Here is a 23,181-nt window from a genome sequence, read left to right on the forward strand (position 1 = left end):
AACCTTGATTTTAGTGTAGCTACTTCAGTAAACACAAGTTGCAGAATAAGAGCTGTATTTATTTTGGAACAAACACTGTTTACTTTAGGAGTATCATATTTAATCCGAATGCACTTGTTCGTGTGGGCAAGCAAAATAGGATTTTAATCACTTCTTCTATTAGAAAAGAATCCATTGTGTGCTCTAAAAGGGTTTCGTGTTTGGTGCGAGAGAGTGCTCCTAAGTCACTGGCTATGAAAATTAGTTTGTTAAATAATTTTACGTCCTCTTAGTCCTCAGTGTTGATAATAGCTAACAGCCTTAAATTTATTTTTTGTTTTGATATGCTATTCTAACAGTAAAAAGTGGGTTTGGCTTTTTGTTGTGATTTTTTTTTTCTTACACTATAAGCTTCTCTTTATAGTCTTAAGTTTAAAATGGGGGTGTTTTGAAAACCTTCACAGCCTGATTTAATTCCTTGACTGTTCATCCACAAATTGTCAGACTGAATGAAGTGGATTTCAAGAACTCTCTTTGTTCTACATATCCTGTGCCTGACCCACAGGTAATCTGCACCTTTTTTCTTCAGCGGCGAATAATTGTGGTGGGAAAGAAGAGAAAATGTTAGGGTCACAAAGTGCAGGCTAGACAGAGATGACAGGTCCTGCCAATTGAGTGCCAGTATTGAGAACCTGCGAACCGTAGTCTCTGCTTTTTCACATGGATTTGCGCTGTATGCTCGCAGGCACTCCATGATGGTGGGTTAGGAAGTTCAGCACACTTCAGCCTCTATTGCCTTGGCTTGAAAGGAAATCCAGAGGTTTTTGTATATTTAGCAAGTACAGTAGAGGAGCATTTGGCACAGGCCATGCACATATATATGGGATGTAGGTGTGTCGTTCCATGTAATGTCGATTTTCTAACCTGTATGTATACTAGAGATTTTGCTGTCCTTCTAGTCCAGTAAAAAACAGAGGTTTACTTGTCAAGTTTGATGACTACTATTAAATAATGTTGGGATCCTTGCATGTTATTTTTCTAAAATTAGAATAGACACTAGTAGGAGCAATCTGCTTTTTATTATGCAGGAAGATTATCACAGCGATAAGTAAAAAAGGTGTAGAAAACAACAGATTTATAAAGAAAAAGGTCATTCACAGACTAGCTTTGAAATATACAATTGTTGCTTGGAAAAACATTCCTTGATAATCTATAAGTGTATGTTTCGCAAAGAAGCACGTTGTGATGGCTGATAGAAGTGATGATCATTTGTGGAGCAGATAATAATCTGAAAGGGTACATTTCTTAAAGGGTATATATATCTTTTTTCTGGAAAAGACATAAACAGAGATACTGCTGTCATTAAAAGCTGTGTAAAAAGAAACACAGCAGTGTACACTAGAGGTTGTTTGGGTTTTTTTAAGTAAGTTTTTTTCAGATACATCACATTTGTAAAGGATTGCAGCTTTAACTTGTTTTGCCAGATCTTTTCTCACATGTACATGACCAAATTTCTCTACTGTTCAGTAGGGAAAATGAAGCAGTGGATATAATTGCGTAATGACAGATATGAGAGGAACAGAGAATCCCAGCAATCATTTCCTGTGAGTTGGCCAGCTTCCAGGCTGTCTCAATGGGCACGCTGATGTAAAGGCAAAATGAAAATAGCTTGTTGTGAAGGGTGGTTGTTGGTTTGGGTTTTTTCCCCTCTCTCATTTGACTTTGCAGACTAACGTATTGAAACTATTTGTTGACAGCGTGGTGTTAATTTTCTCACGGTAAATTAAGAAGATTAACCAGATGTGGTTGGGACTGTAACACTTCAGCATCCTCTGAGGTTATGTCCATAATATTATTCGCATTATTCCATTTCATAATGTGCAAGCTTGTCCAGAGTTATCTTACACTCAGTGTTTATTCAAAGACAGCAGAATTATTAGATTTATTTTTGTTAGTTTTGTAACACAGAAACGTAGATGATCAGCATGCTAGCCGTTACGTCACTCCACTTGGCATGTAGTATTGGCACAGATAAGAGGAACTCTTGTAACAGCCTGAATCTCTTTTTATTATTATTATTAATTTTCCTACAGTAAATTGAGTAGTGAAGCATATTTTACATAATTATGGCAGAAGTGCACAACTTGACGGGTGGTAGCAAAGGAGCAAAGTAATATAAATATTTGCAGAACATTTCTGCCATAACTTAATGATTTGCATATGACTCTTTATAAAAAGATCCTAAGTTAGTTTAAAGGAATGATTCCAAAAGACTACATAGGTCCAGGCATTTTAAGAGCTGTGAATGATGACTGTGGAGCATCTCTGGGAGTTTTTGGCTCGTCATACAAAAACAGAAAAGAGAAGGGGGAAAAGTTAGCAGGAAGGAGTTAGCAAATGCTTTGGGAATGGAGGAGGGAGAAGACACAAGCTTTCCATGTACATGTCTTAGGCTAGACTCATCTGGTCATTCATTTTTGATTGTTGTTTTTCTTTGGCTTACTGCATTTCACTGGAGACATATTTTCACTTAGCAAATGATTGCAGCAGTTTTACGGAGCTCATGCAAGCACGTATGTGCTGCCGCTTCAAGCCCCAAAGCAGAGCTGGTGGAAGGGAACATAGAAACAAGTCTGTTACTCCATGCAAATTCTGTCGGTTTAACCGAGCTGCTGCAGATTGGGTTCAAGCTAAGCTACCAGTTGTGGCACTGAAAGGTCTGAGGGACACAAACACATGGATCCATGCAAGCCAGCTGTGCAAGAGAACAGCAAAGGACAACATGGACAGGAACAACTTAAAATACTATAGGTAGATTTGCTAAGTTACACATGCTGACACTCTCATTTTCCCTTAGGCTAATGGGTAAGTCCACAAGCAACCCCCAATATCACCATTAACATTGTATCTTTGGGCATGCTCTGAGCATGTTACTAATGTTTTATCTATCTGGCATCCAGCCTCATCCAAACTTGCACTTAAAAGATATATCAGAAATATTTCCTTTCTCTCCCCTGACAATAGCTTTTGCTGGGGTCTTCTTCCTACAGGCTTTTAAATGCTCCTGCATTTCACAGCCTGCTGTCTTTCATGCTGCCATTCCTGAACTGAAAAGACTTGCTCTCTCCCTTTTCAGAAGATGAATTTTCTCTCTGCCTCAAATTCTTTCTTAAAATGTAATTCTCCATGAAGCCTTTTGAACAAATGTCCCCAGCTTCCAGACGGCACTTATTTGATGTAGGTCTGGGGGTGCTGCCTTGGGCTGCCTTGGGCTGCTGCCAGAACCAGTCCCACTCCCACCCTCAGCCCCTCTCTCTTGTCATTTCCCAAAGCAGCTATCAAGCTAGTGTGCTGATCCCACAGAAAACCAACCAAGAAAAAACAACTGCTCCAGGTTTCTGACCAACTTGGCGTATGATTGCTGGCTGTGGCTGCAAGGGGTCTGCAGCAGAGGTCTGAATCAGAGCAGCGTTGCTTCCCTAGACTAAATTACCCTTTGTGAATACCTGTCCTCCACAGTGTCTGCCCCTTTTACACAGAACATGCATGCAGCACCTTGAATAAGGTATTTTAAAGTTTATTTATGGTTTAGTAGCCCAAATCTCATTTTCAAATGCCAATTAAGGACTTTGGCAAGAGTTTCATAAAAATCAGTGCAGTTTAACAGACCTATGTGAGAATAGGGTTTAGATGCCTAAGGTGCTTTGCCCTGCTGAAAATATTATCCCTGAACTATACCAAGTGCATTTTGCTTTCCAGGGATTGATCCCAAAGTGCAGAGCTGCATCTCAGCCTGTCTGACTGAAATCCAAACCTTCAGTGCAAACATGTCATCACTTGTAGTCCCTCGTGAAGATTTCAAACTGGATACACTGAAGTTGCAAGGTCAACACCTTTAGGAGCAAAACACAGCTTGCTGCATAATCTTTATACATAAGCCACAGGATATTTTGCTCCTTACTTGCCAATTCAGCCTATTTTAAAGGAGAATCCAACAATTTTAATGTTCTGCTTTGGAGCTGACTGCTAAACTGATTTTATTATAATAAAATACATCTGCATAAATAACATGTATTTATAGTGTTTCTACGGGGGCTTTCAATATTAATTTCAGATATCACTTTGCTAGAGCAATTAGAGGGAGAATACTGGTACTGTATTTCCTATGAAAATTTTACAAAAGTGTCAAATATATCTGTAAAAGTTTGAAATGGTAAACCCTGCAAACAAACCAGGGTTTGGTTTTTTTTTTCTGAATGGCTGTTTAGCCTAAGTTGGCTCCTGTTACAGAAGTTTTTTTGGGAAATACTCGAGGATTTTATGAGTCTTTGTATTTTTATTAAAATACATCTTTGCAAAAATGTACTGGTTGGAAGTGCATATTTTATTTGTTGGTCAGTGTCAAACTTCCTTTTAGCGTATCCCAGATTATGGTGCATATTGAGTAATCCGCTATTTTAAAATGTTCAATGTGTGGGTGCTTGCTTATAACTCATCAGGGGACTGAGCAGTGTCTCAGGTAGTCTTTGCTCACAAACAAAATGCTCCACACAAAGCAAGCAGGTGAAAAACAAATGCAAGATGTTCTAAACGAAGGCTGGACCAGATCAATTAGTGGTGGGCAGGTAATTGGCTGCTTTGAAGAGGTATTCCTGAATAACTTTACTGCTAAAAGAGCAATTGCTAAATGAGTGTTTTCCCTCCCTGTGTTCAGGGGTTGAAAAATGCACCCATCACTCATTAGCCCAAAGTCCGAGTCAGCTAGACAGCATGAAAAAATACCTGGCACTCAAAGCTCGCATTTAGCCTCAAAGCTGTGTCCTGCCACTCAACAGGAACAAAACAGTCGTGCACTGTTTGTGACCTTCCTTTACTTGTAACGTAGTGTCAATCACATTGCTCTTTAATCCTTTCCAAATTATAACATGTATCTCTCGTGCTTTAATTTTGCTTCAGTCCCTTCCTGACTTTACTTTTTTCTTCTTTTATTCCTGACAAAAGAGGACACTATCTCTTTCTATTATATTACTATTTCACCTGAAATCTGTGATGTTTGTGACCTTTTCTTCACTTTGCTTACTTTCTTGACACTATTTCTGTACCTTTACCTCACCAATTTTTAGTATCTGATTTCTTTTTCTGGGTTTTTCTCTGCAAAAATCCCTTTCTTTCAATACCACAATTTCTATTTCTAACGTATCATTTCAGTTCTCACTTTTTACCTGCAGCAGATGGTTAGACAAAAGGGGAGAATGTCTGTGATGTTCCAGGGCTTGTGATGGTCCCAAGACCATGCAACGTAAACTAAAATTCTAGCTCCTCATGTCCTCTCTAACTGTGGGATCTAAGATGTGGTGTCTTTTCTGCCTCTATCTTTTGCCTGAGAGAGCTGAATTTGGACGTCTTTTGAGTTATTCCTTCCTTCAGCTGCTGCTGTGAGAAGCTGATCTTCTACCCCTTCCTATAGTTTTGTGGTTACTAAAAAATTGTTTCTTTTCCCCAGATTTCTATTTGAATCCTCTTCTCCAGCAGCTTGTTCCAGTTGTCATTCATAGTTTCCAAGCCAGAGGAACAGGCTATTGGCTTGATAATTTTCACTGCCACATTGACAACTTAAGCTTATGCTTTCTGTCCATGGAGACTTTGAGAAGTCACTGAGCAGTGGAGGAGTAACTACAATGGGAAACTTGTGGATTCAGGAAGGTGTCCCCTCATTAGCTAACAGTCAGCTCATATTTGAATTGTTAACTTTGTAGACATTTGGATGGACTGTTCCTTTCAGTTTTAAACAAAAAAAAAAACCCTTAATTTCTGTGAAATTGATAACTTGCAGGAGAAGCTTCCGGTTTTTTTTTAGCCAAGCTGATTTTCAAAGCCTGGCAACATATGTTCACACTTGTAGTTTCAGCTGTGTCTGTACATCTAATACATTTTGTCTGCCTGAGGAGGAAATTCACTGTATGGTGGTTAAATATGAGCAAATGTAGTATTGTCTTTCCTGTGCTTGTTGTTGCTCTTGCCTCTCTCTCTAGCACAAGCTACCTATGCCTAAAATACAAAAGAAAATGTATTACAGTAAGAATAAGTATATGGTGTACAAGTGCAAAAGACCACACCGTGTTCTTCAAAGCGTTTGAAAAGTTTCTGAGGTATTTTTCGTAGACCTATGTTTTTAAAAATCTAGAATCCACAGCCATCATGTGAGGCCAAATAGACTTCTTCAGCTTTTTTCTTATCTGAGGTTGTTGACCTCAGGAGAGGAGGAGAAGGTTACAGGGTCAAAGTCTTTTCCTCCTTGGAGCTTGCTGCTTGCTGGGAGAGGGTTGGCTGGAAAATAGATGTTTTAGAAAAAGGGTTGAGGGTCATGATTTTAATTCTGTTAGGGAACAGCTGGTTTGAGTTTCTTTCCACTTCTATCTTCCCTCCCTTCCTCACAAATCCATGGAGAGAGAAAAATTTGTTCAGAGGAAAGCAGTAACACAAAAATAAAGGATTGCTGTATTTTAATGTTTAAAATAGATCATGATTGTTATAGGACTTCACATTAAGAGGGAAGAGGAAATTATTAAAATAATTGAAATCCATTATTGTTTCAAGCATTGAATTGAGATTGATCTAGAGTGCAGGAGGTTTATTTGTTTTCCTGCCAGAAGTTAAATTGTTAATAGTAATGTTCTAATATTTTCTTGGTGGATAAACAATATGCATTACGATTTTTAATTTAGTGATGCACAAAGCTAATTATGAATGTGCCACATTAGTTTGCATACAAGTCGCTGAAGAAAGATGGTTTGATTTGGCTATTTCTGTTCAGATTTTCTTCATCTTTGCATGCTGCTTTCATGCACTAAGACCAAACGGAGAGAAGGAAACTCACAACTCTCAAATGAATGGCAAACTAGGAACAGATTTTTCGTCTGTGCTCCTCTGAAACACTGGCCTCAGGCTGTGTTGGTGTGTGGCTCAACAGCAATCAGAGGTCATAATTTCATTGGCGGTTAGCATCAGGTTTAATTTTTCTAATATGTTACATTTACCAAAATGTCTGGTTTCAGTTACACTTATGCACTGACTGAATCAGCTTTGAGCAGCATGATGTTTTAAGGTACCTGAAAGGCTACAAGAACGTTTATGGAACACATATGCTAATTGTTTTTAACCACTTTCCTTTCTAAACACAAAAATGTGTTTTTGGAAAGCTATTTAACAGTAGTAGCTAATGATGGTGTGCATTTATTCTAAGAAATGAACACAAGGAATAGGTAAAATAGTTGTTTTAACAAGACTGCCATCTACTGATTTCCACAATTAAAAATATCCCTGATGAGTAGATTGTTCATAGTTTTTTACAGCTTTATTTTTGAGATTTGTGAGATCAAGAAAATTATAAAGTCTTTCTGTCGCCTTAGGAATGCGACCAGGTTCACATTGACGACGTGTCTTCAGACGACAACGGTCAAGATTTAAGGTACAAGAGAACTGAACAAGATAATACGTTGCTTTGCAAGTTCCGTCCTGGGAAAGCAATGAACTGCTGTAACACTTACAGTAGCCGTCTGTCTTCTTAGCTGTCTTAGCCTTTGCAACTCAGCAAAGTGAGTAGCTGCTGGTTGAATTTAGCCTGTTGCCTTTTGTTAATCTGGGGGTTTTCTTATCTCTGACTAGCACCTATAACTTCGGAACAGACGGCTTTCCTGCGGCTGCCACCAGTGCGAATTTGTGCCTCGCGACGGGGGTGCGCGGAGGAGTGGACTGGATGCGAAAATTGGCTTTCCGCTACAGACGAGTAAAAGAAATATACAATACCTACAAAAATAATGTCGGAGGCAAGTGACTCTGCAGTATATAAAAAATCTAGATGAGAAGTACTAAAAAGGAAGAACTTTTGGTTTCTGTTCCTTTTTTAACATGGTAGCGTTTAGTGAGCTGTTTAGTTTGCGGTGTGTGGAAAACTGTCTTTAAGCTAACGAAAGCAAAGGAAAATGACAAAACGTTACTTAATTTCAGTGCAGACATACCCTTATCTACTCCACAGGTCTTCTTGGTCCAGCAAAAAGAGAGGCTTGGTTACAACTAAGAGCAGAAATTGAAGCTTTGACGGATTCTTGGTTAACACTTGCACTGAAAGCACTCACCCTCATTCATTCGAGGTGAGTACAAAGAGTACGGGGTAGTTAGGAAACTTTGCCTGATGATCTAGAAGATCTTTTGTGAACTTATGCTGATGATCTAAACGAGTCTGCGTGGTCTGATGGGCAAAATGCTGAACCCGGAGGACCTTCTTCTCATTCCTTGTTCTGGTCTGACCATGCCACTCTCTACCTTGCTCTCCTGTAAGGTGGAAAAAAACCCCTTTCTTTGTAAGTGGCAATAATAATGGTGAGGGGTTCTGATGGGAGGGATAAGGTTTTCCTTGTTTTGTTTTGTTCAAAAAGTGAAGTTTGCATTTTCTTTCCCATAGGACAAACTGTGTGAACATTCTCGTAACAACTACTCAGCTAATTCCAGCTCTGGCAAAAGTCTTGTTGTATGGACTAGGGGTTGTATTTCCCATAGAGAATATTTACAGTGCAACTAAAATAGGTGAGCTATTTTTATAATGTTATGATACATTTGAAGCTGTAATTCTAAATAAAAAGATATTGTGGTCTATATTTATTTCTTACATGCATTCACTTTGCAAATATAGAGATTAGTAATACCTGATCTCATGAAACACTTTTTCATGCTAAAGCATTCTAGGAGTGCTTTGCAAATGTTTGTCATGGTCCAGCACAGAAAGCTTCCTATAGCTCTATTAACACTGCTGCAGCCTCTGTTGGGAGGAAATATAATTGCTTTTTTGTCATCATTTCTCAAAACTGTGAGTCTACGTAGCAGCTGAGAAGGCTTTTTAGTAGGTTGTGAGTGCAGAATGCTGAAGTCTCCCCAGATTAGCAGAAGAAACTCTGTAAAGGTAAGCCCTGGCTCCATTTGTTTTCATGGGCTCTGGAGCAAATTTTGGTAAACAATTTACCAGAAGCAAGAATGTTTTGCTGCAGAATGTAATTATTTAAGTTCGTTCATACTGACTGTAATAAGCTTCACCCGGGCAAATGTTTATTTGTTTTCTGGCTCAATATAAAAGATGTTATTCTGAGCATGTAGAAGTACATAGGACCAGATGGCAATGGTGCTTGTAGTTTTTAACATGATTATGACATATCTGTTCTGTCTCAGATTCCCTCAAAATTGTGGGCTACATGAAAACATTTTTCATGTGTTCTTAAGTATCTATAATACAGGAAGCTCAAATGGCCAAGAAAGAATGGTGGGTTGTTCGGTTTTGTTTTTAAAAACATAACTTTCTTGACAGTTTTATGTAGAAATTTGAAAGCATTACCATAAAAGATTTAAAACTGCTTTCTGGATAGAAATGTTATGGTATAATCTGTCAAAACTTTAAAGTAAATTAAAACTTTGAATATAATACTTTAAATACACATTTAAATTAAAACATTTTAATAAATATTCACTTGTGACTTCATGTACACAGGACAGACGTATTTTTGGAAAACGGCATTCAGTCACTGACTGTCACAGGAAATTATGAGATTTTTGTAACATGACACGATTCATGTTCTTCAAGCACCGTTTCAACCTACTGTAGTGTTGGAGGTTTCTTATGCCTGGTGCTCCTGTTAAAAGGTGTCACTGAGTAGTTTGGCTTCTCTGCTGGCTAAAAACCTTTTTTTAATTTCCAACCTATTTGCTTTTACGGTGGTATTGTTCTGTAGCTGAAATAAGTATTTTGAAAAACATGATTTTTCCTGTCGGTTGCTATAGACACACAGGTAAGCACGTACCATGACCAGACTGAAGTGATCTTTCAGAATGGGGACATCTGAGAAAAATCAACTCTAGGCATTTTTTCTGGCTTCCCCGTACCAGTACCTGAAGCTTCCCAGTTTCAGTACCTACATGTAGGACTGGAGCACTGGGATCATGTCCCTAGGTCTGTGCAGTGAAGTAAGGAGTCACGTTAATGGATCCCAGTACAGGATCAAGGACCTTGCCCATGTATTGGATTACAGGCATTTACATCTAAATCTTTTGGGTGATCTTCTAAGTCAGGATACTACTGTTTCAGGAGATGTGATTAATCTTGTCACAGGTTGTGGAGAAAAAGCTAGAATTTCAACTCAGATTCAGTCAGTTTGCTCAGTTCAGGATACTGGCTGTAAACAGCCACTAGACAATTCTCCTAATAGGGAAATTCCTCCCAAAGCCTGTCTCAGATTAGGGAAGGAGACAAGAAAGGTGGTACTGCGGACCTCTGGTCTGCTATGCCTACCATGGTGTGTGTACTAAAGGATGTCATGGAGCAGATTTTAAGTTGCCTGTCAGCGGCTGTGGCAAGAGTAAAGCTGCAGTTGGCCTTAATACACCATCCTGCAGGAAAGCTCCTCTCTCCCAGTAGCTCTAATTATGTATTCAAAGTGTTGGGGAGATCCAGGCTAAAAAGTGATTTATTTGATATCATTCCATCACCACCTAGCCTGAATAGTCTGATCTTTTTCTTTCAGGAAAGGAAAGTTGTTTTGAGCGAATAATTCAAAGATTTGGAAGAAAAGTAGTTTATGTTGTTATAGGGGATGGTGTCGAAGAAGAACAAGGCGCAAAAAAGGTAATGGCCCTTTTTCAGTGCAGGTTTATTTCAAGAGTCGTAAAGCAAAATTGTCTTTTCTTCAACATGGGAGACCGTGCATTAACATTTGGGGTTTTTATCTTTGCTTTATGAAATATGTTTTGACCATATCTATTAGGAAACTGCATTAAACTGTAGATAATAATGTACCCTGCTGTTCTCCAAGAGACATATTAAGCTAGCTATGTATGTTTAATGTATTTCAAAAAGGAGCCAGAAAATGGACCCCAGTTTTTGTGCCAAGAACTAATAGTTCTGTTTTCATTGGCATTCCAAAATACCACATAGGATGTTATGAATACAAGCAAAAAATAGCAATTCTTGCTGATCAAAGGCAGTGTACTGTTTGACTATATGAAATATGTCTATGTCACACTTTGAAAAGGTATGTAGGAATGGAGTAGGTATACATAAATTTCATTTTTCTTTTGTGTCCATAATTTGGATCTTGCATTCAGGTAACTACTTGTGGCTTGTCCTGCATTCATAACCTCCGTTAACTGAGCAGAGGATACTATTTGACTATGTCTTTATTATTTTTTGCATTCCTTTGGGAAGAAGGGAAAAATTCACTTTTTTTTCCCCCAGTGTGGTGTAAGCTCCATAAAAAGCAATACTTCCCACTGACAAATAATAGGCAGTATTCCTAGCCTTGCTGTTCTACCAAAGTATGGCAGATACAGAATCTTCGCTTGGAGCAATGAGGCATAGCATTGGCTATTTGAACAATAGGAGGAAGAGTAGGAAAATCGGCATTTCTGTTCTTGCTTCCTTTTACAGGTAAACTGCTTTTACACAGCTGCTTTTTAACCAAAAAAACTCTTTGTGGTACTTCTATATCTGTTTCCACTGGAACTTTCTAAATTGGAGAAGTGAAACTAATTAGTCCGCGTGGCGTTTTAACAACCGTTGACTGGTTTTGCTTTGTGAAATCTCGGGTTTGTGCCCCTGAAGCATTGCGGGTAGGTTCCCGGCTTGTCCCAGCACTTTGCAGAGTCTCAGTTTCATATATCCCTTTGGCGGGCTGACGGGAACAGTTTGCTCCTTTCTCCTTCAGAAATGCCTTTCATCTTTGCGGAGAAATGTTTTCCCGCTGTAAATGATTACATTTTAAAAGCTGCATTTAAGATCAGGGGGAAAAAAAATTCATCTCTTTGTTCCTTTTCTGTTGCTCGGTGAAATAGTGTTGTATATGATAATGGCAGGAGTAGTCCTTTTGGTAACATTATCTAATTCAAGGCTTTTTTGAACAGGAAACATGATTCAGAAAAGCATAAGAAAAAGCCTTTCCAGTCACTAAGAGGAGTAGCAGTATAGAAAGTTCCTTTGTGCCGTTACTTCTGTGTATTCTTTCTCGGTGGAAGGAATTTTCAGACTTAAAGCATGTTAGATGCTCTGGATTAAATTATCTGCTGCAGCAATGCCAGAGGAGTCAATAAGTAGACCAGCAGCCCTGCCTTTCTGCAGAAACAATTAATTTGATTAAGGAAAATGCTTCTGTGATTCTTGTCCTGCTTCTTACTCCACTGAAAAAGAAGTCAATGTTTCACACTGTGAAAACAGGATTTCCTTCTTAAGTTTTGGCCCTTGCATACTGCAAGAGCAAGAACCAAACAATACCTGTGGTACGAGGAGCTGCTCCCAACTCAGGTGATGAGGTTTTGGTTATCCTCAGGTTGTTTTTACATTTATTAGGAGGAGTGTGCATGGGAATGTACCCTAGTTTAAAGACATATGCCTTGTCTAAGGAATAAATGCTATTGCTGTACTGGAAAACAGTAAAGGCCTAGACTTTCTCTGGAGATTGTGCAAACAAAACAGAAGATTTACCCCCACAAAAACACCCAAAGCCCATCAGTCCAAAGTGGCATAACTGTCCCATGATGTACCCCATTCCTTTGCTTATCCCCTGAACCTTGCTAGCTGGTTCCTTCCTACCTTCCTGCCCATCAGCATGTTGGGTTTTGTGATATTCTCATGGCAGCAACAGCTTTTGTGTTATCCCTTCGCACAGCACTTTGCTGAAAGGGTTTGGCCTATGGTGAAGCCCTTAGTATATGTGCATTTCTTCACACTACTTACAGCGTAAACAGTACACAGTATTTAAATAGCACTTCACTGAGTACATGTAAACTGTAATGAGTATTTTTTAAGTAAGCATATAGGTTCAAACCTGTTTAATTTGAGATACTTTTTTATTCTGTGTTCATTTCATTAAAAGAGCTGAACTTCCAGCTTATGATGTAAGAAAGTTAAGTTTTGTTATTAAAAATAATTTACCAATAATTTATCAAATGCTTCATCATAAGACAAGATTTTCATTCATGTCCTTCATTCACAGAAAACCCTGAGTCAATACAACAACAGGAAAAATAAAGGACACATTTAAAATTTTTTATTATTGTCATTATTGTAAAAATTCAGTAGTAGAAACTTTTTAATACCATTTAAAAGATCATTGCTCTTTTGAGAAACATTTTTAGGGTAGACTGTTTTGTCGTGAAATGCCTCTTTTGATTGACAAAAATAAATACAATACACTGAGGAAACCGCACTCTCTTAAGTTTCACGTAGCACGGGACAAGCCATGGTATCAACGCGTTCGTTTAGCTGTCACTTCCACCAAAATATTTTATAAGACAATTAAAATGCTCGGGACGTTTGCGTTGCAGACTGAGGAATAATCATACCCTTCTGGATCAGTTCCGCACACAGCCAGGGTGGCTGTAACGCCAGGGTTTACGCGGAGGTTGCTACCCTACCTTCCGATCAGCTTACGCGGGAAAAGAGGGAGAGGAGGGGAGAGAGGAACGGGTACGAGAGCTGAGGGGTGCTCAGGACGGCTGCCGGCATCGGTGCGGGTGTTGCGTGGATCAGAGCCACCGTCTCTGAGTGCCACTGCCCTGACGTAGCTATTCGAAGAACAAGTTCCTGGGGTTTTCTGCCAGAGACTCCATTGTCTTGGCATTTTGTTTTGCTTTGTTTTGTTTTGTTTTGCGTTTTGGTTTTTGTTTTGCTTTGCTTTGTTTTGTTTTGTTTGAGCTCATCTTTTGCCTTTCCCTTTGGAGACATAATCGGGAAATACTCATAAGGCAGAAAAAACCCCAATTCCTGAGTTTTTCTACCTAGGAGGATCCTCCAAAAGATTTCTAGTTTGCAAGAGGAGACAAAGGAGGAGGCTTTCTGCACTGAGGAGCTGGATTTTACATCAGGTGATTCGGGAGAGCCTGGGCAAATCGGCTTCTCCCTTTGTTTCCAAAATGGTCATGCTGCCTCAGAGGGAAATTGGGAGGAAAAATCATAAATCTTTGTGGAGCAATAAATAGAATATAAATGGGTATCCAATATGCCACTGCTTTTAAGCTCACAGTCACACTGTGCTGGTCAGGTTCAGGGTAGGAAGTAAAGACAACCGCTTAGCAAATCTGGCAGGAACGCAACAAAAATACTGTGAAAGATGACAGTAACTGGTAGATTTTCTATTCAAATCCGACACAGACCTCAGGAGTAAGGTTTTTGTATAAATATGTATTCATTTAAGGGAAGGAGGGTAGTCTGTACTTTTCAGCGTTGCTGTCAAAAAATGGCTTTGTTTTGCACGTGTATTAATAGAAACACTTTATTTTGTTGTCTAAAATAGTTGAAGTTTTGTTCTTTTAGTAAATATCTGCTGAAAAATAATATTGTTTCCATTTCAGAAATTAAATACCTTAATACTTGAGGTCATTTAATAATGTTATAATTATCAGATTTACTAAATTAATAATTTCAATTTTCATGCTTTCTACACAAAAACCAAAATCACACTTTTGCCACCATAGTTCATTTCAAAATGTCCTCAAAATTAAGTCATTAAAAAGTTGATAAATGTATTTATTACCAAGTATCATCTACAAAATAATTCATGTTTTTTAAAAGACAAAAGCTTCATGTTTACATAGAAGATATTGAAATAGTACACAAGATCATTGTTATACTTCCAGTCTAGGTGTATATTCCTCCAATATACAATAAGAAAAGCTTTCTTATAGTTTCATTAGATACTAATGCATCCAGTTACACTGCCTATTTATTAACAGTTAGCATTTGTCATCCATTCACCCACAGCAGCAAATGAGATATTAGCAATTTTCAGTGCTCAGAATAGAAGACACGTGTTGTACATGACATGTGTGCTAAGTGTGGGTAGGGATGGCTTTCTAAAGGCGATATTCAGTAAATAAATAGACAAAGAGACTCTTGCCCGGTCAGTTGGTAAGAAAAAAATGTACTTCTGTCCCATGGGTGTGTTGCCACTTTTCACAGGTCTGAATAGCCATGGATAAATGGGGCATGTTAATACAGGAATAATTTGTAAGGTTTTGTATGATAATTTCATTACTTTAGAGGTTTTAGTTTTGTACAATCATTTGTTTTCCCAGATAAGGTGGAAGTTACTGTGTATGCCCTGTGAATGCACACACATATATATGGACACATATGTGTGTGAGACTGGATATACGTACACAAACATATACATATAGATATATTTTTAGATCTGTATCAGGTTTGTTTCCCCTCCTCTTAGGTGTGAAGGCTGTGCCATAGGGTCAGACTGATAGAGATCTGAGTCAGCCGCATTCGGCCGTGCAGGGAGCGCCCGTGCAGATTCCAGTCCCGTGCAGCCGCTGCGTTCCTGGCATGCTTTATTTCTTGGGAGTGTGCTGCTGGTCTTTTGACCTGTATGCAGGAGGACTGAAAATAATTATAATCCTGAGGTTTACACAACCTCTTTATTTTCATGGTACTCTCCAGAATCATTCCACACCTCACTCATGTAACTACGTGGAGTAAATGGAGATATGCTCCTTTCACAGACAGACATAAATAAAGCAGAGGACAGTTAAATGAATTTGAAATAGAAAGATATAGCCAAAGTAATGACCACTTAAAGTTTTGGTTTAAAATCTGACCATAAACAGCTGAGGGTAATCCAAAACTGGATATTGCATATGGGCATCCAGCAAGAATCACTGTGATTTGATTTAGCAGAAGCTGAACCTTCTGTTAAATCAATCAGGATCTTTAACTGCCCTAGCTGCCTGGTGTGTGTACGCTGTGTGATGCTGAGGTTGTTACTAGGGAAGCAGTATAATGCTGGAGCTGCATGAAGTAGGAGCTGGAAGCCAAGAATTTATTACTCCAACTCTCCCTATTCATTAGTTTGCTATATGACCTTGGAGGGAATCCATGTCATTGACTCTTGGCTTCTGCAGAGACACTACACAAAGGCAGGTGTCCACCAAACTCTTCACCACACCACATCTTAGGTATGCTATTTACACCCCCCGACCCGGTCATTGAGGCAGAGTTGGTGCCAAGCTGACTAAGAGAAGCAGGGAGCTATGGCTGGCTGGCCTGGGGGAACTATGGCTGGCTGGCAGGGAGAGCAGGTATGTCTTACCTGGCAGGGGGCTTGTGAGAGAAGAGGGAAACTGCAGCTGCCCAAGAAAGGGAGGCAGCACGGCTGAGCACCACCAGCCAAGCACAGGCAGCTGTCAAACATTGCACGGCCCTGCTGCAAGCACAAACCTGTGCCCGTTTGTCCTTGATATAATACCCCTGTCAGATGTTATAAATTCTGCCAGGAAGATCTTGCAGCCTAAATAAGAGATAGGTGCACAGAAGCTTTTGGTGAGTCTGCAGAACAGCATGGTTAGGAATTTTTATTTTGTTTTGCTCTTGCTGGTTCATTTCCTGAACATGGTGGAAGAAATGAATCTTCGGGAAAGATTTGAATTGGAACGCAGCAATGTCTGACCTGACAGAGCGCACAGGATAGACTATCTGTATAATGTAATAGGGAAGACATGGAGACTCTGGGAGCTAATTGCACCTAGTTTCTGTTGCTGGTGGAGTGTATGCACAGTACCATGGAAGTCTTGATTGAAGATGTAGGAATAGTAAGTGTCATAGTGTTTAACACTTCCTTCTTAAAGAAAGGATTAATCTGTAAAAGTCTTTTGGAAATATCGTAAGTGTTTTTTCCAACACCATCTCAATTGTCTCTGAATTATTTTGTTTGTTTTGTTCTCTCCATAAGCAGCTATCGCTCATGCATTTGTCTTCAAGCTGAGATTTAGTCAGCTGTTTCTCAAGGCTTTGTACAACCTAGAGTAAAGTGAAGTAGAACAGAAACTCTTCCAGTGGTGCTTCCTTGAGGGTCATTTTATTTTCCTCCTGAAGAAATGCCTTTGCTCTGTAAGCTAGGCATACTCTGAATGTGGGCATCTGTTGATGCATCCATATTACATATTAATTCAGATCAGGAGTGTCATATCGAAGCAGACCTTCCAGTCATTCCCCCTCACTATTATTTGATTAACATCCTGGACTGGTTCTGGGGGTGGGGGGGGACACCAAACCCAACAGATTTCTTTTGGATAGAACTAGACAATATATTGTCCAGGTGCTCACCAAATGCTCTCCAAATGCTAATGGGCACTTTTTCCATGATTACAGACTAGAGCTATTCTGAAGTGAAAACCCTGAAACACAGGCACTGGGTGCTCAGCGCCACCTCTTTCACTCTGCAGTCCTTCTAATTGTGCAAGTCTACCTGCTAACACTTGTCCTTCATTGGGCGTGCATTTTCCAGGCTCCTTACAGCACTCCCTTGCTGATCATGTATGCTTCTTTAGTCTTGCTTATTAATATTAATTACTTAAGTATTATCTTCTCTGGCTCTTGCAAGAGCAACAGTTGATTGTTCCTTAACAGTTGCCATTTGACTTCAGAGAGACTTTTTTAAATCTCTGCTTTATTTTTTAAATCCAACCCAATTCATCGTCTCAGCATTATCTGGATTGAAGCAGCATTCTTCTAAAAATAATAATTATTTATACACTGACAGACAGATGTTTACCTGAGCTTCTAAAGTCAAATTTATGATAGGCTCTGTGCTAAGACGTTTGCTTCTGAAATAGGTATAAGGTAAAATTACAGGGCTTACAGTAAACATGCAGCTGGAAACAGAGAGTTTCACATTGTTTTTTAAAAAGTTCTATAACTTGAAATTTGAGGAGAAAGCCTGAATGAAAAAAGGAGGTAAGCATAGAAGTGATAATCAGGAGAGATGGAGGTTTGCCACTGATTTCAGTAGAATTAGGAATTTACTCAGGAAGTGCTGAAGGAGGATGAAGAAAGACTCTCTGAGAAGCTGTCAATAAAATGCTTGGGGAACTCAGAAGCTATTATGACAGTAAATTGCTTGTGGTTTGCCTCCTAAAGATGACAGGACACAAGCTGACCCAATGAAAAGGTGAACATGATCATGTTAGCCTTCAGAACGTCGTTGAATTGAAATTGTTTTCCCATGGGTTTTATAGAATATTTTCCTGATGAAAGCTGATGGTTATCTTTTTTTTATTTATGCAAGAGTTCTTGCTGACACTATAATCCCTGGTTTAGAGTATAAAGATAGTTCTTAATCAGATTTTTACCCTTCATGGATGAGGTAATATGTGCTTTTTCCTGCTATTTATGTTTTCGGTTTATTCAGGTTCTTTGCAAATGTATTTGTGCTCCAGACAGATTTTATTACAGCTAATAGGAAAAAAATATGTATTTATTTTAAAATTGTCCCATATGGAAAATAATTTTAAAGATTAGTGCTAAGCAATGATGTTGTTATACAAACCACTGGGACAAAATTCCTTTCAGAGTGATGTGAGCAACACATGAGCTATTCTGAATCACCATGGCTATGTTCTTAACTCACCTGCCAGGGATAGTTCCACAAGGAACAAACACATTTTGATACTAAATAATATTTTCACTTCCTCTATTTTTTGTTTTTTAATCAAGTTCTGTTCCCTTCCTCAAACAATGCACATGCTTAATATATAGGGGTTTTTTGTGTTTTTTTTTTTCCTAGAAATATGTTCTTTTGCAGTGTGCTGAAATCTGTTTTTCTTATAAAGACATGAGAAACCCCTCCCTTTCTTATGATCTTCTGACATGTTTGCTATTGTTCCTGTTGGTAAATAGATTTGCTATTACTGAGAATTTATGCTGAGGGGGTGGGTCAGAGAAACCAGAGATAAACGTGAAGGGCTCGAGGTTTTGAGAGCTCTTTTTCTCTCCTCGCAGTGTTCCCTTATCCTTGCGAAAGACAATGGGTGGGTCTAAATACCAGAATGCTTGGGGTTATTTTTACATGTTGTCTGTGCTGTTCACAGCATGCTATGCCATTTTGGAGGATCTCGAGCCACTCTGACCTTATGGCCCTTCACCATGCCTTGGAACTGGAGTACTTGTAGCAGCTCAGCAGCACTTTGAAACCCCAGAGCCTCCTTCTGCCCGTGGACGGGATGCCTGTGTCTTGTGTCAGCATTGGACTACAGAACTTTGTGATTTCAACATGTTGACGTACAGCTGCAATTGGTCTTAACCCTTGCCCTTTCAGTAAACGGAGGAGCATGTCTTTTTCTTCAGAACAGCTGTTGACTCTGGTACTGTGAGTCCAACGAAAATAAGCCATGCAAATGTTTGAACAACTCATCTTTACCGTATTTGCTACCAAAAAGAAATAGAGAAGGAAAAAAAAAAAGAAATTAAAAGGTTCATACCTGTGAAGAAAAAAAAAAGGACCTGCAAATGCTTTGTAGTTTTTAGACTCTTCAAAGTGACACACACCGTTTCTTCAACACAGCAAACTTGATTGCACAATGAAGACTGAGATTTTTCAAAATACCAGTGGAGTAATTTTCTTGTAAAGAAGGTTTACTTTTTGGTTTCTCATGCCCAGGGTACTCTGTACATCTTTACTTATTTATGAACAGACTATATTTTGACATCATATAACTGAGGATATGTATAATAGGATTAAAGGCTATTATAAGCCTTTGCCTTATGGTACAGCAACTACTTTTGATTTTAGCACATTACAGAGTAGTTTAAAATATGTCTAATTTAAACTAATAGGTACATCACTGAGACAATCATGTACAGGAAGAATTTTTTGTGTAAATTTGTAATAATGAATGATTCTTTTACATATTGTTAAGGTAAATGCTATTGAAAGATAGTAATGCCTTGTTGGTGAAGAATGAGGCCACGTGTGCACAAACTGTTGTGCAGTGCCTTATCAATGCGTTGGATATAAATATGTAGATAACGGATTTTTTTAGATAAATTTGTCAAGACCAAAAGCATGGATGTCAAGTGTCAATAAGAATTGGGTTGTGTTCTTCTCAGCTGTTTCTCTACCTTTTTCTTCTCTTACCTACTCTGAGTATGAAAAGATTGATTTCTTTCCCCGCATGAAAGAAATATAGATAAAACACAACTGAAGAGGAGTCCTTTGCTGTCTTCTGTTTCCTTTTTTAAATTTAACATATTAACCCTTTTCTAAAGTATTGAAAAAATGAATTAGCAGATTCATTCCATAAAGAAATAGAGAGGCAACACAAATATATTTTAAGACATAACTTAAACTGGAATCTTGGTACCAAAAGGTTTCTGTGTCATCCAAAAATGAAGGAAATTATCATCATTGTTATTTTTAGAAATTAGTAATGGGAATATTTTGGAGAAACTGAACAAGAATAGTCATATACATTTAAGGTTTTTAATCCTCTTCCACCAGGAGTCAGATTTTCCTAAGATATAACATCCATTGCCGGCAATGGAAATACTGAAATAGTTACCGCCAAGGAGCTAAAATTTGCTTTTGTCTATACCCATTTACAGGACAAACCTAGACTGTGTCTGTCTGTGACTTGTGACTTTTCTAATCTTGAAGGCCATGAGCTACTTGGTCAGATAAACTGTTAGTCTGACTTTTCGGCTTGAATTGTACCAATTCCCTTTACCCAATTTAAATCTCTTCATTAAAAAGAAGCCTCGGCTTTTTTGGTTCATTCTCCAGCTTTTCTTCTTGTTTTCTTTTGCTAAAAACACCAGCCCTGAAAGAGCTACCTGCAAAGCTACAAAGCACCAATGTAGCTACACAACACCTTTCTCTACTGGAGGAATCATATTGCTGCTAGAATTCAATGTTTGTGGATTGCTTTTTTACCAACAGGGGTTTTTATCCTACCAAGACTTGTGCATGTGCTTTACTTTATCCAGTATGAGTGCTGGGATTCACACAGCGCTCACTCACATACATACATAAAGCACATTGTGGGTAGTTTTTAGAATCGAGACTATAATTAGCCTTTTTTTTTTCCTCAAGCAAAGTAGACAGTGATGGGGGGTTGGTTGTCTTTTTTTTTTTTTTTTTTTTTTTTGGCTTTTTTCAATTTTTAGTCACTCGCAGACTAAAAAAACCAAACCATTTATCTGGGCCTTATTGTACAAAAAGTGTGTTGTGTCCACTATTGTGTACAGAATTTTTCTTCATTAATTTTGTTTTAAATTAATAAAATTGATTTGTGAACGTATTAAACAATTGTTTTGTATGCAAGTCTATGACATTTCTGCCCTCTAGCTTGGGAACGAGGAGAGATCTCTCATCTCTTTGCTGTCACAAGGCAGAAGTTGTTCACCTGCTTGTGCCCAGCTGAGACATTAAATAGGATAAAAAATATTTGCATCTGGTATACAAAAGGCTCAGTTGGATGGGCAGCAGTTGTTTTTCATATGGAAGAAGCTAGAGAAGGTCAGTGCAGAAGAGGGACTCGGTGCATGGTGTACTGGAAACGTGTGCCTAAGAGACTCAACGTTAGCTGCTGCAGTGCCTCTGAATGTTGTCTGAAGCAATCCATGTGCTGAATGGATGAGTCCTATTGTTCAGATATCTCACTCAGGGCTACAGCAAGTCTTCCATCCTCAGAGGATCTACAGGCCTGAATGTCTCTGGGAATTCAGGACTGGTATTTATCTTTTGCAAGCACAGAGCAGGGACACCCTCTAAATCAGGGGGAGAGTGGTGATGCCCACTATTTTACAGCAGACACTTTATTGTAGACCCATGAAGTATTGGTCCAGAGCGTGGGTTTAATTCACTTTTCTAAGGAGAGGGAGGGGAATGCCCAAACCCACATCTCACCTTCCACAAGTTTATCCTAATTAACAACTTTTAGACTAATCTACCCAAGAAATATCCTTCACTCCTCCTGGTACTGCTGTGCCACCCTGCACAAAGGGATTAGCTGAGCCAGAGACTGCAGAAAAGAAGCCATAGCATGAGTATGGCTGTGGCTGCACTGAAGGGAAAAGCAGGATCAGCCAGGAGAAGAAAACGTGTCCATCAACGGTGTATGGTTGTTTTGCAGTGGCTGATGAAGAGATCTGTTTGCTCCTTCACCCATGAGTCAGAGCCTTGAATGGAGGCTAGTGGGCACTTGTGCTCACTTTCTGGTCTAGTGAGACATGAGTTTTGTTGCTACGTTGTGGTACATCTTCAAAAGGAGAGATGGACAATGCCCCAAACTGAAAAATGGCATGGCTTAGTCAAGTATGGGTTTTAGTCTTCTCAGAGAGAAAGGGATTAAGTCAGCATAACTTCTTTTTGAACTAATCGTCCAATTATAACAGTAGTGACCAAAAGGAGTGCATTTCACCCATTCCCTGCATGGCGTAGAATTAACTGATGTCTGCCATGTTTTCTGAGCAACTTGATGCTACTGGCGTCTGAGGTGCTGGAAGTGCCTGGCAAGTCACATCCTTAGGAGATTTGGGAGAAGAAATATTTCCTTTCCAACTCCCTGATGGCCCGGGGAGTGAGCAAGAAACCAATTCAGGGCATATGTAAATAGGTGAAACAACTAAATGCAAGTTACCCTTAACTCTACAATGAAACGATCGTCCTGTTCCTTACCTAAAATTATCAGATACTGCGGTTTGTAGAGTCTGCCGAAGTCTCACTTTAGGTACCTTGAATTCTTTCTGTATCTAGCCTTTATCATCTCCCTCAGTACTGTGGAAGAGGAAAATAACCTGAATAAAAGGTTATGGGCAACAAACTAAGCTGTAGTATTATCAACTTCCATGTGCTAAACACCTTTACTTTCTTATATCTTCCTTACTTTCACCTTTCCTCCAACAAAGGATTACTTGGGTTTTGCTACAGTGTAGCTTGTTCTTTGGCAGTGCTTGTTGCAAGGTGTCCTGTCACAGTATGTGTGATGGCCTCAGTTCCACTATGCCGCCACGTGCCAGAAATTGTCTTCCCTTAGGAAATGGCTTACCCTCAGAAGGGTCAAAGTGAAGGTGTCTCTGTTACAGACAAATTGAAGAAATTCTTCCAAAAAAGTAGAACTCTGGAACAAGTGTAGTGGCTGTAACTCCAGGAGGTTTTGCGGTTAGCTTCTGCAAATGATAAACAAAGCCTCTGAGGTTTGCTGTTTCTTGTGATTACTAGGATAGAGATCTTTTGGAGACTGAAATCCCATTGCCAGCTGGCCACGCTTTAAAAAGCCGTCTTTAAACCTATCTCCTCCCCTTGATTCACTGAATGCAGTGCTCAGGTGTGCTCCTGCACTGCCGTGAAAATGCACTGGCTGTTCTATTGAACACATTTTGGAGGT

At 39.1% G+C, this 23,181-nt stretch overlaps 1 protein-coding gene across 3 annotated transcripts in view; it reads left to right on the plus strand.

Moving 5' to 3' along the window:
- The window catches only part of EYA1 (EYA transcriptional coactivator and phosphatase 1), an 82,146-nt gene extending 61,575 nt beyond the window's left edge, over positions 1 to 20,571 (plus strand). For all 3 annotated transcript variants that reach the window (XM_064442558.1, XM_064442559.1, XM_064442560.1), the window contains exons 11-16: positions 7,389 to 7,447; positions 7,645 to 7,805; positions 8,015 to 8,129; positions 8,441 to 8,562; positions 10,545 to 10,645; positions 18,886 to 20,571. In XM_064442558.1, coding sequence (XP_064298628.1) covers positions 7,389 to 7,447; positions 7,645 to 7,805; positions 8,015 to 8,129; positions 8,441 to 8,562; positions 10,545 to 10,645; positions 18,886 to 18,966 — 639 coding nt within the window. In that variant the 3' untranslated portion in view covers positions 18,967 to 20,571. The remainder of the gene's footprint in view (positions 1 to 7,388; positions 7,448 to 7,644; positions 7,806 to 8,014; positions 8,130 to 8,440; positions 8,563 to 10,544; positions 10,646 to 18,885) is intronic.
- The last annotated feature ends 2,610 nt before the right edge of the window (positions 20,572 to 23,181 follow it).

This window comes from Phalacrocorax carbo, chromosome 2 (genome assembly GCF_963921805.1).
Source record: "Phalacrocorax carbo chromosome 2, bPhaCar2.1, whole genome shotgun sequence".
In the NCBI taxonomy this organism is placed as follows: domain Eukaryota; kingdom Metazoa; phylum Chordata; class Aves; order Suliformes; family Phalacrocoracidae; genus Phalacrocorax; species Phalacrocorax carbo.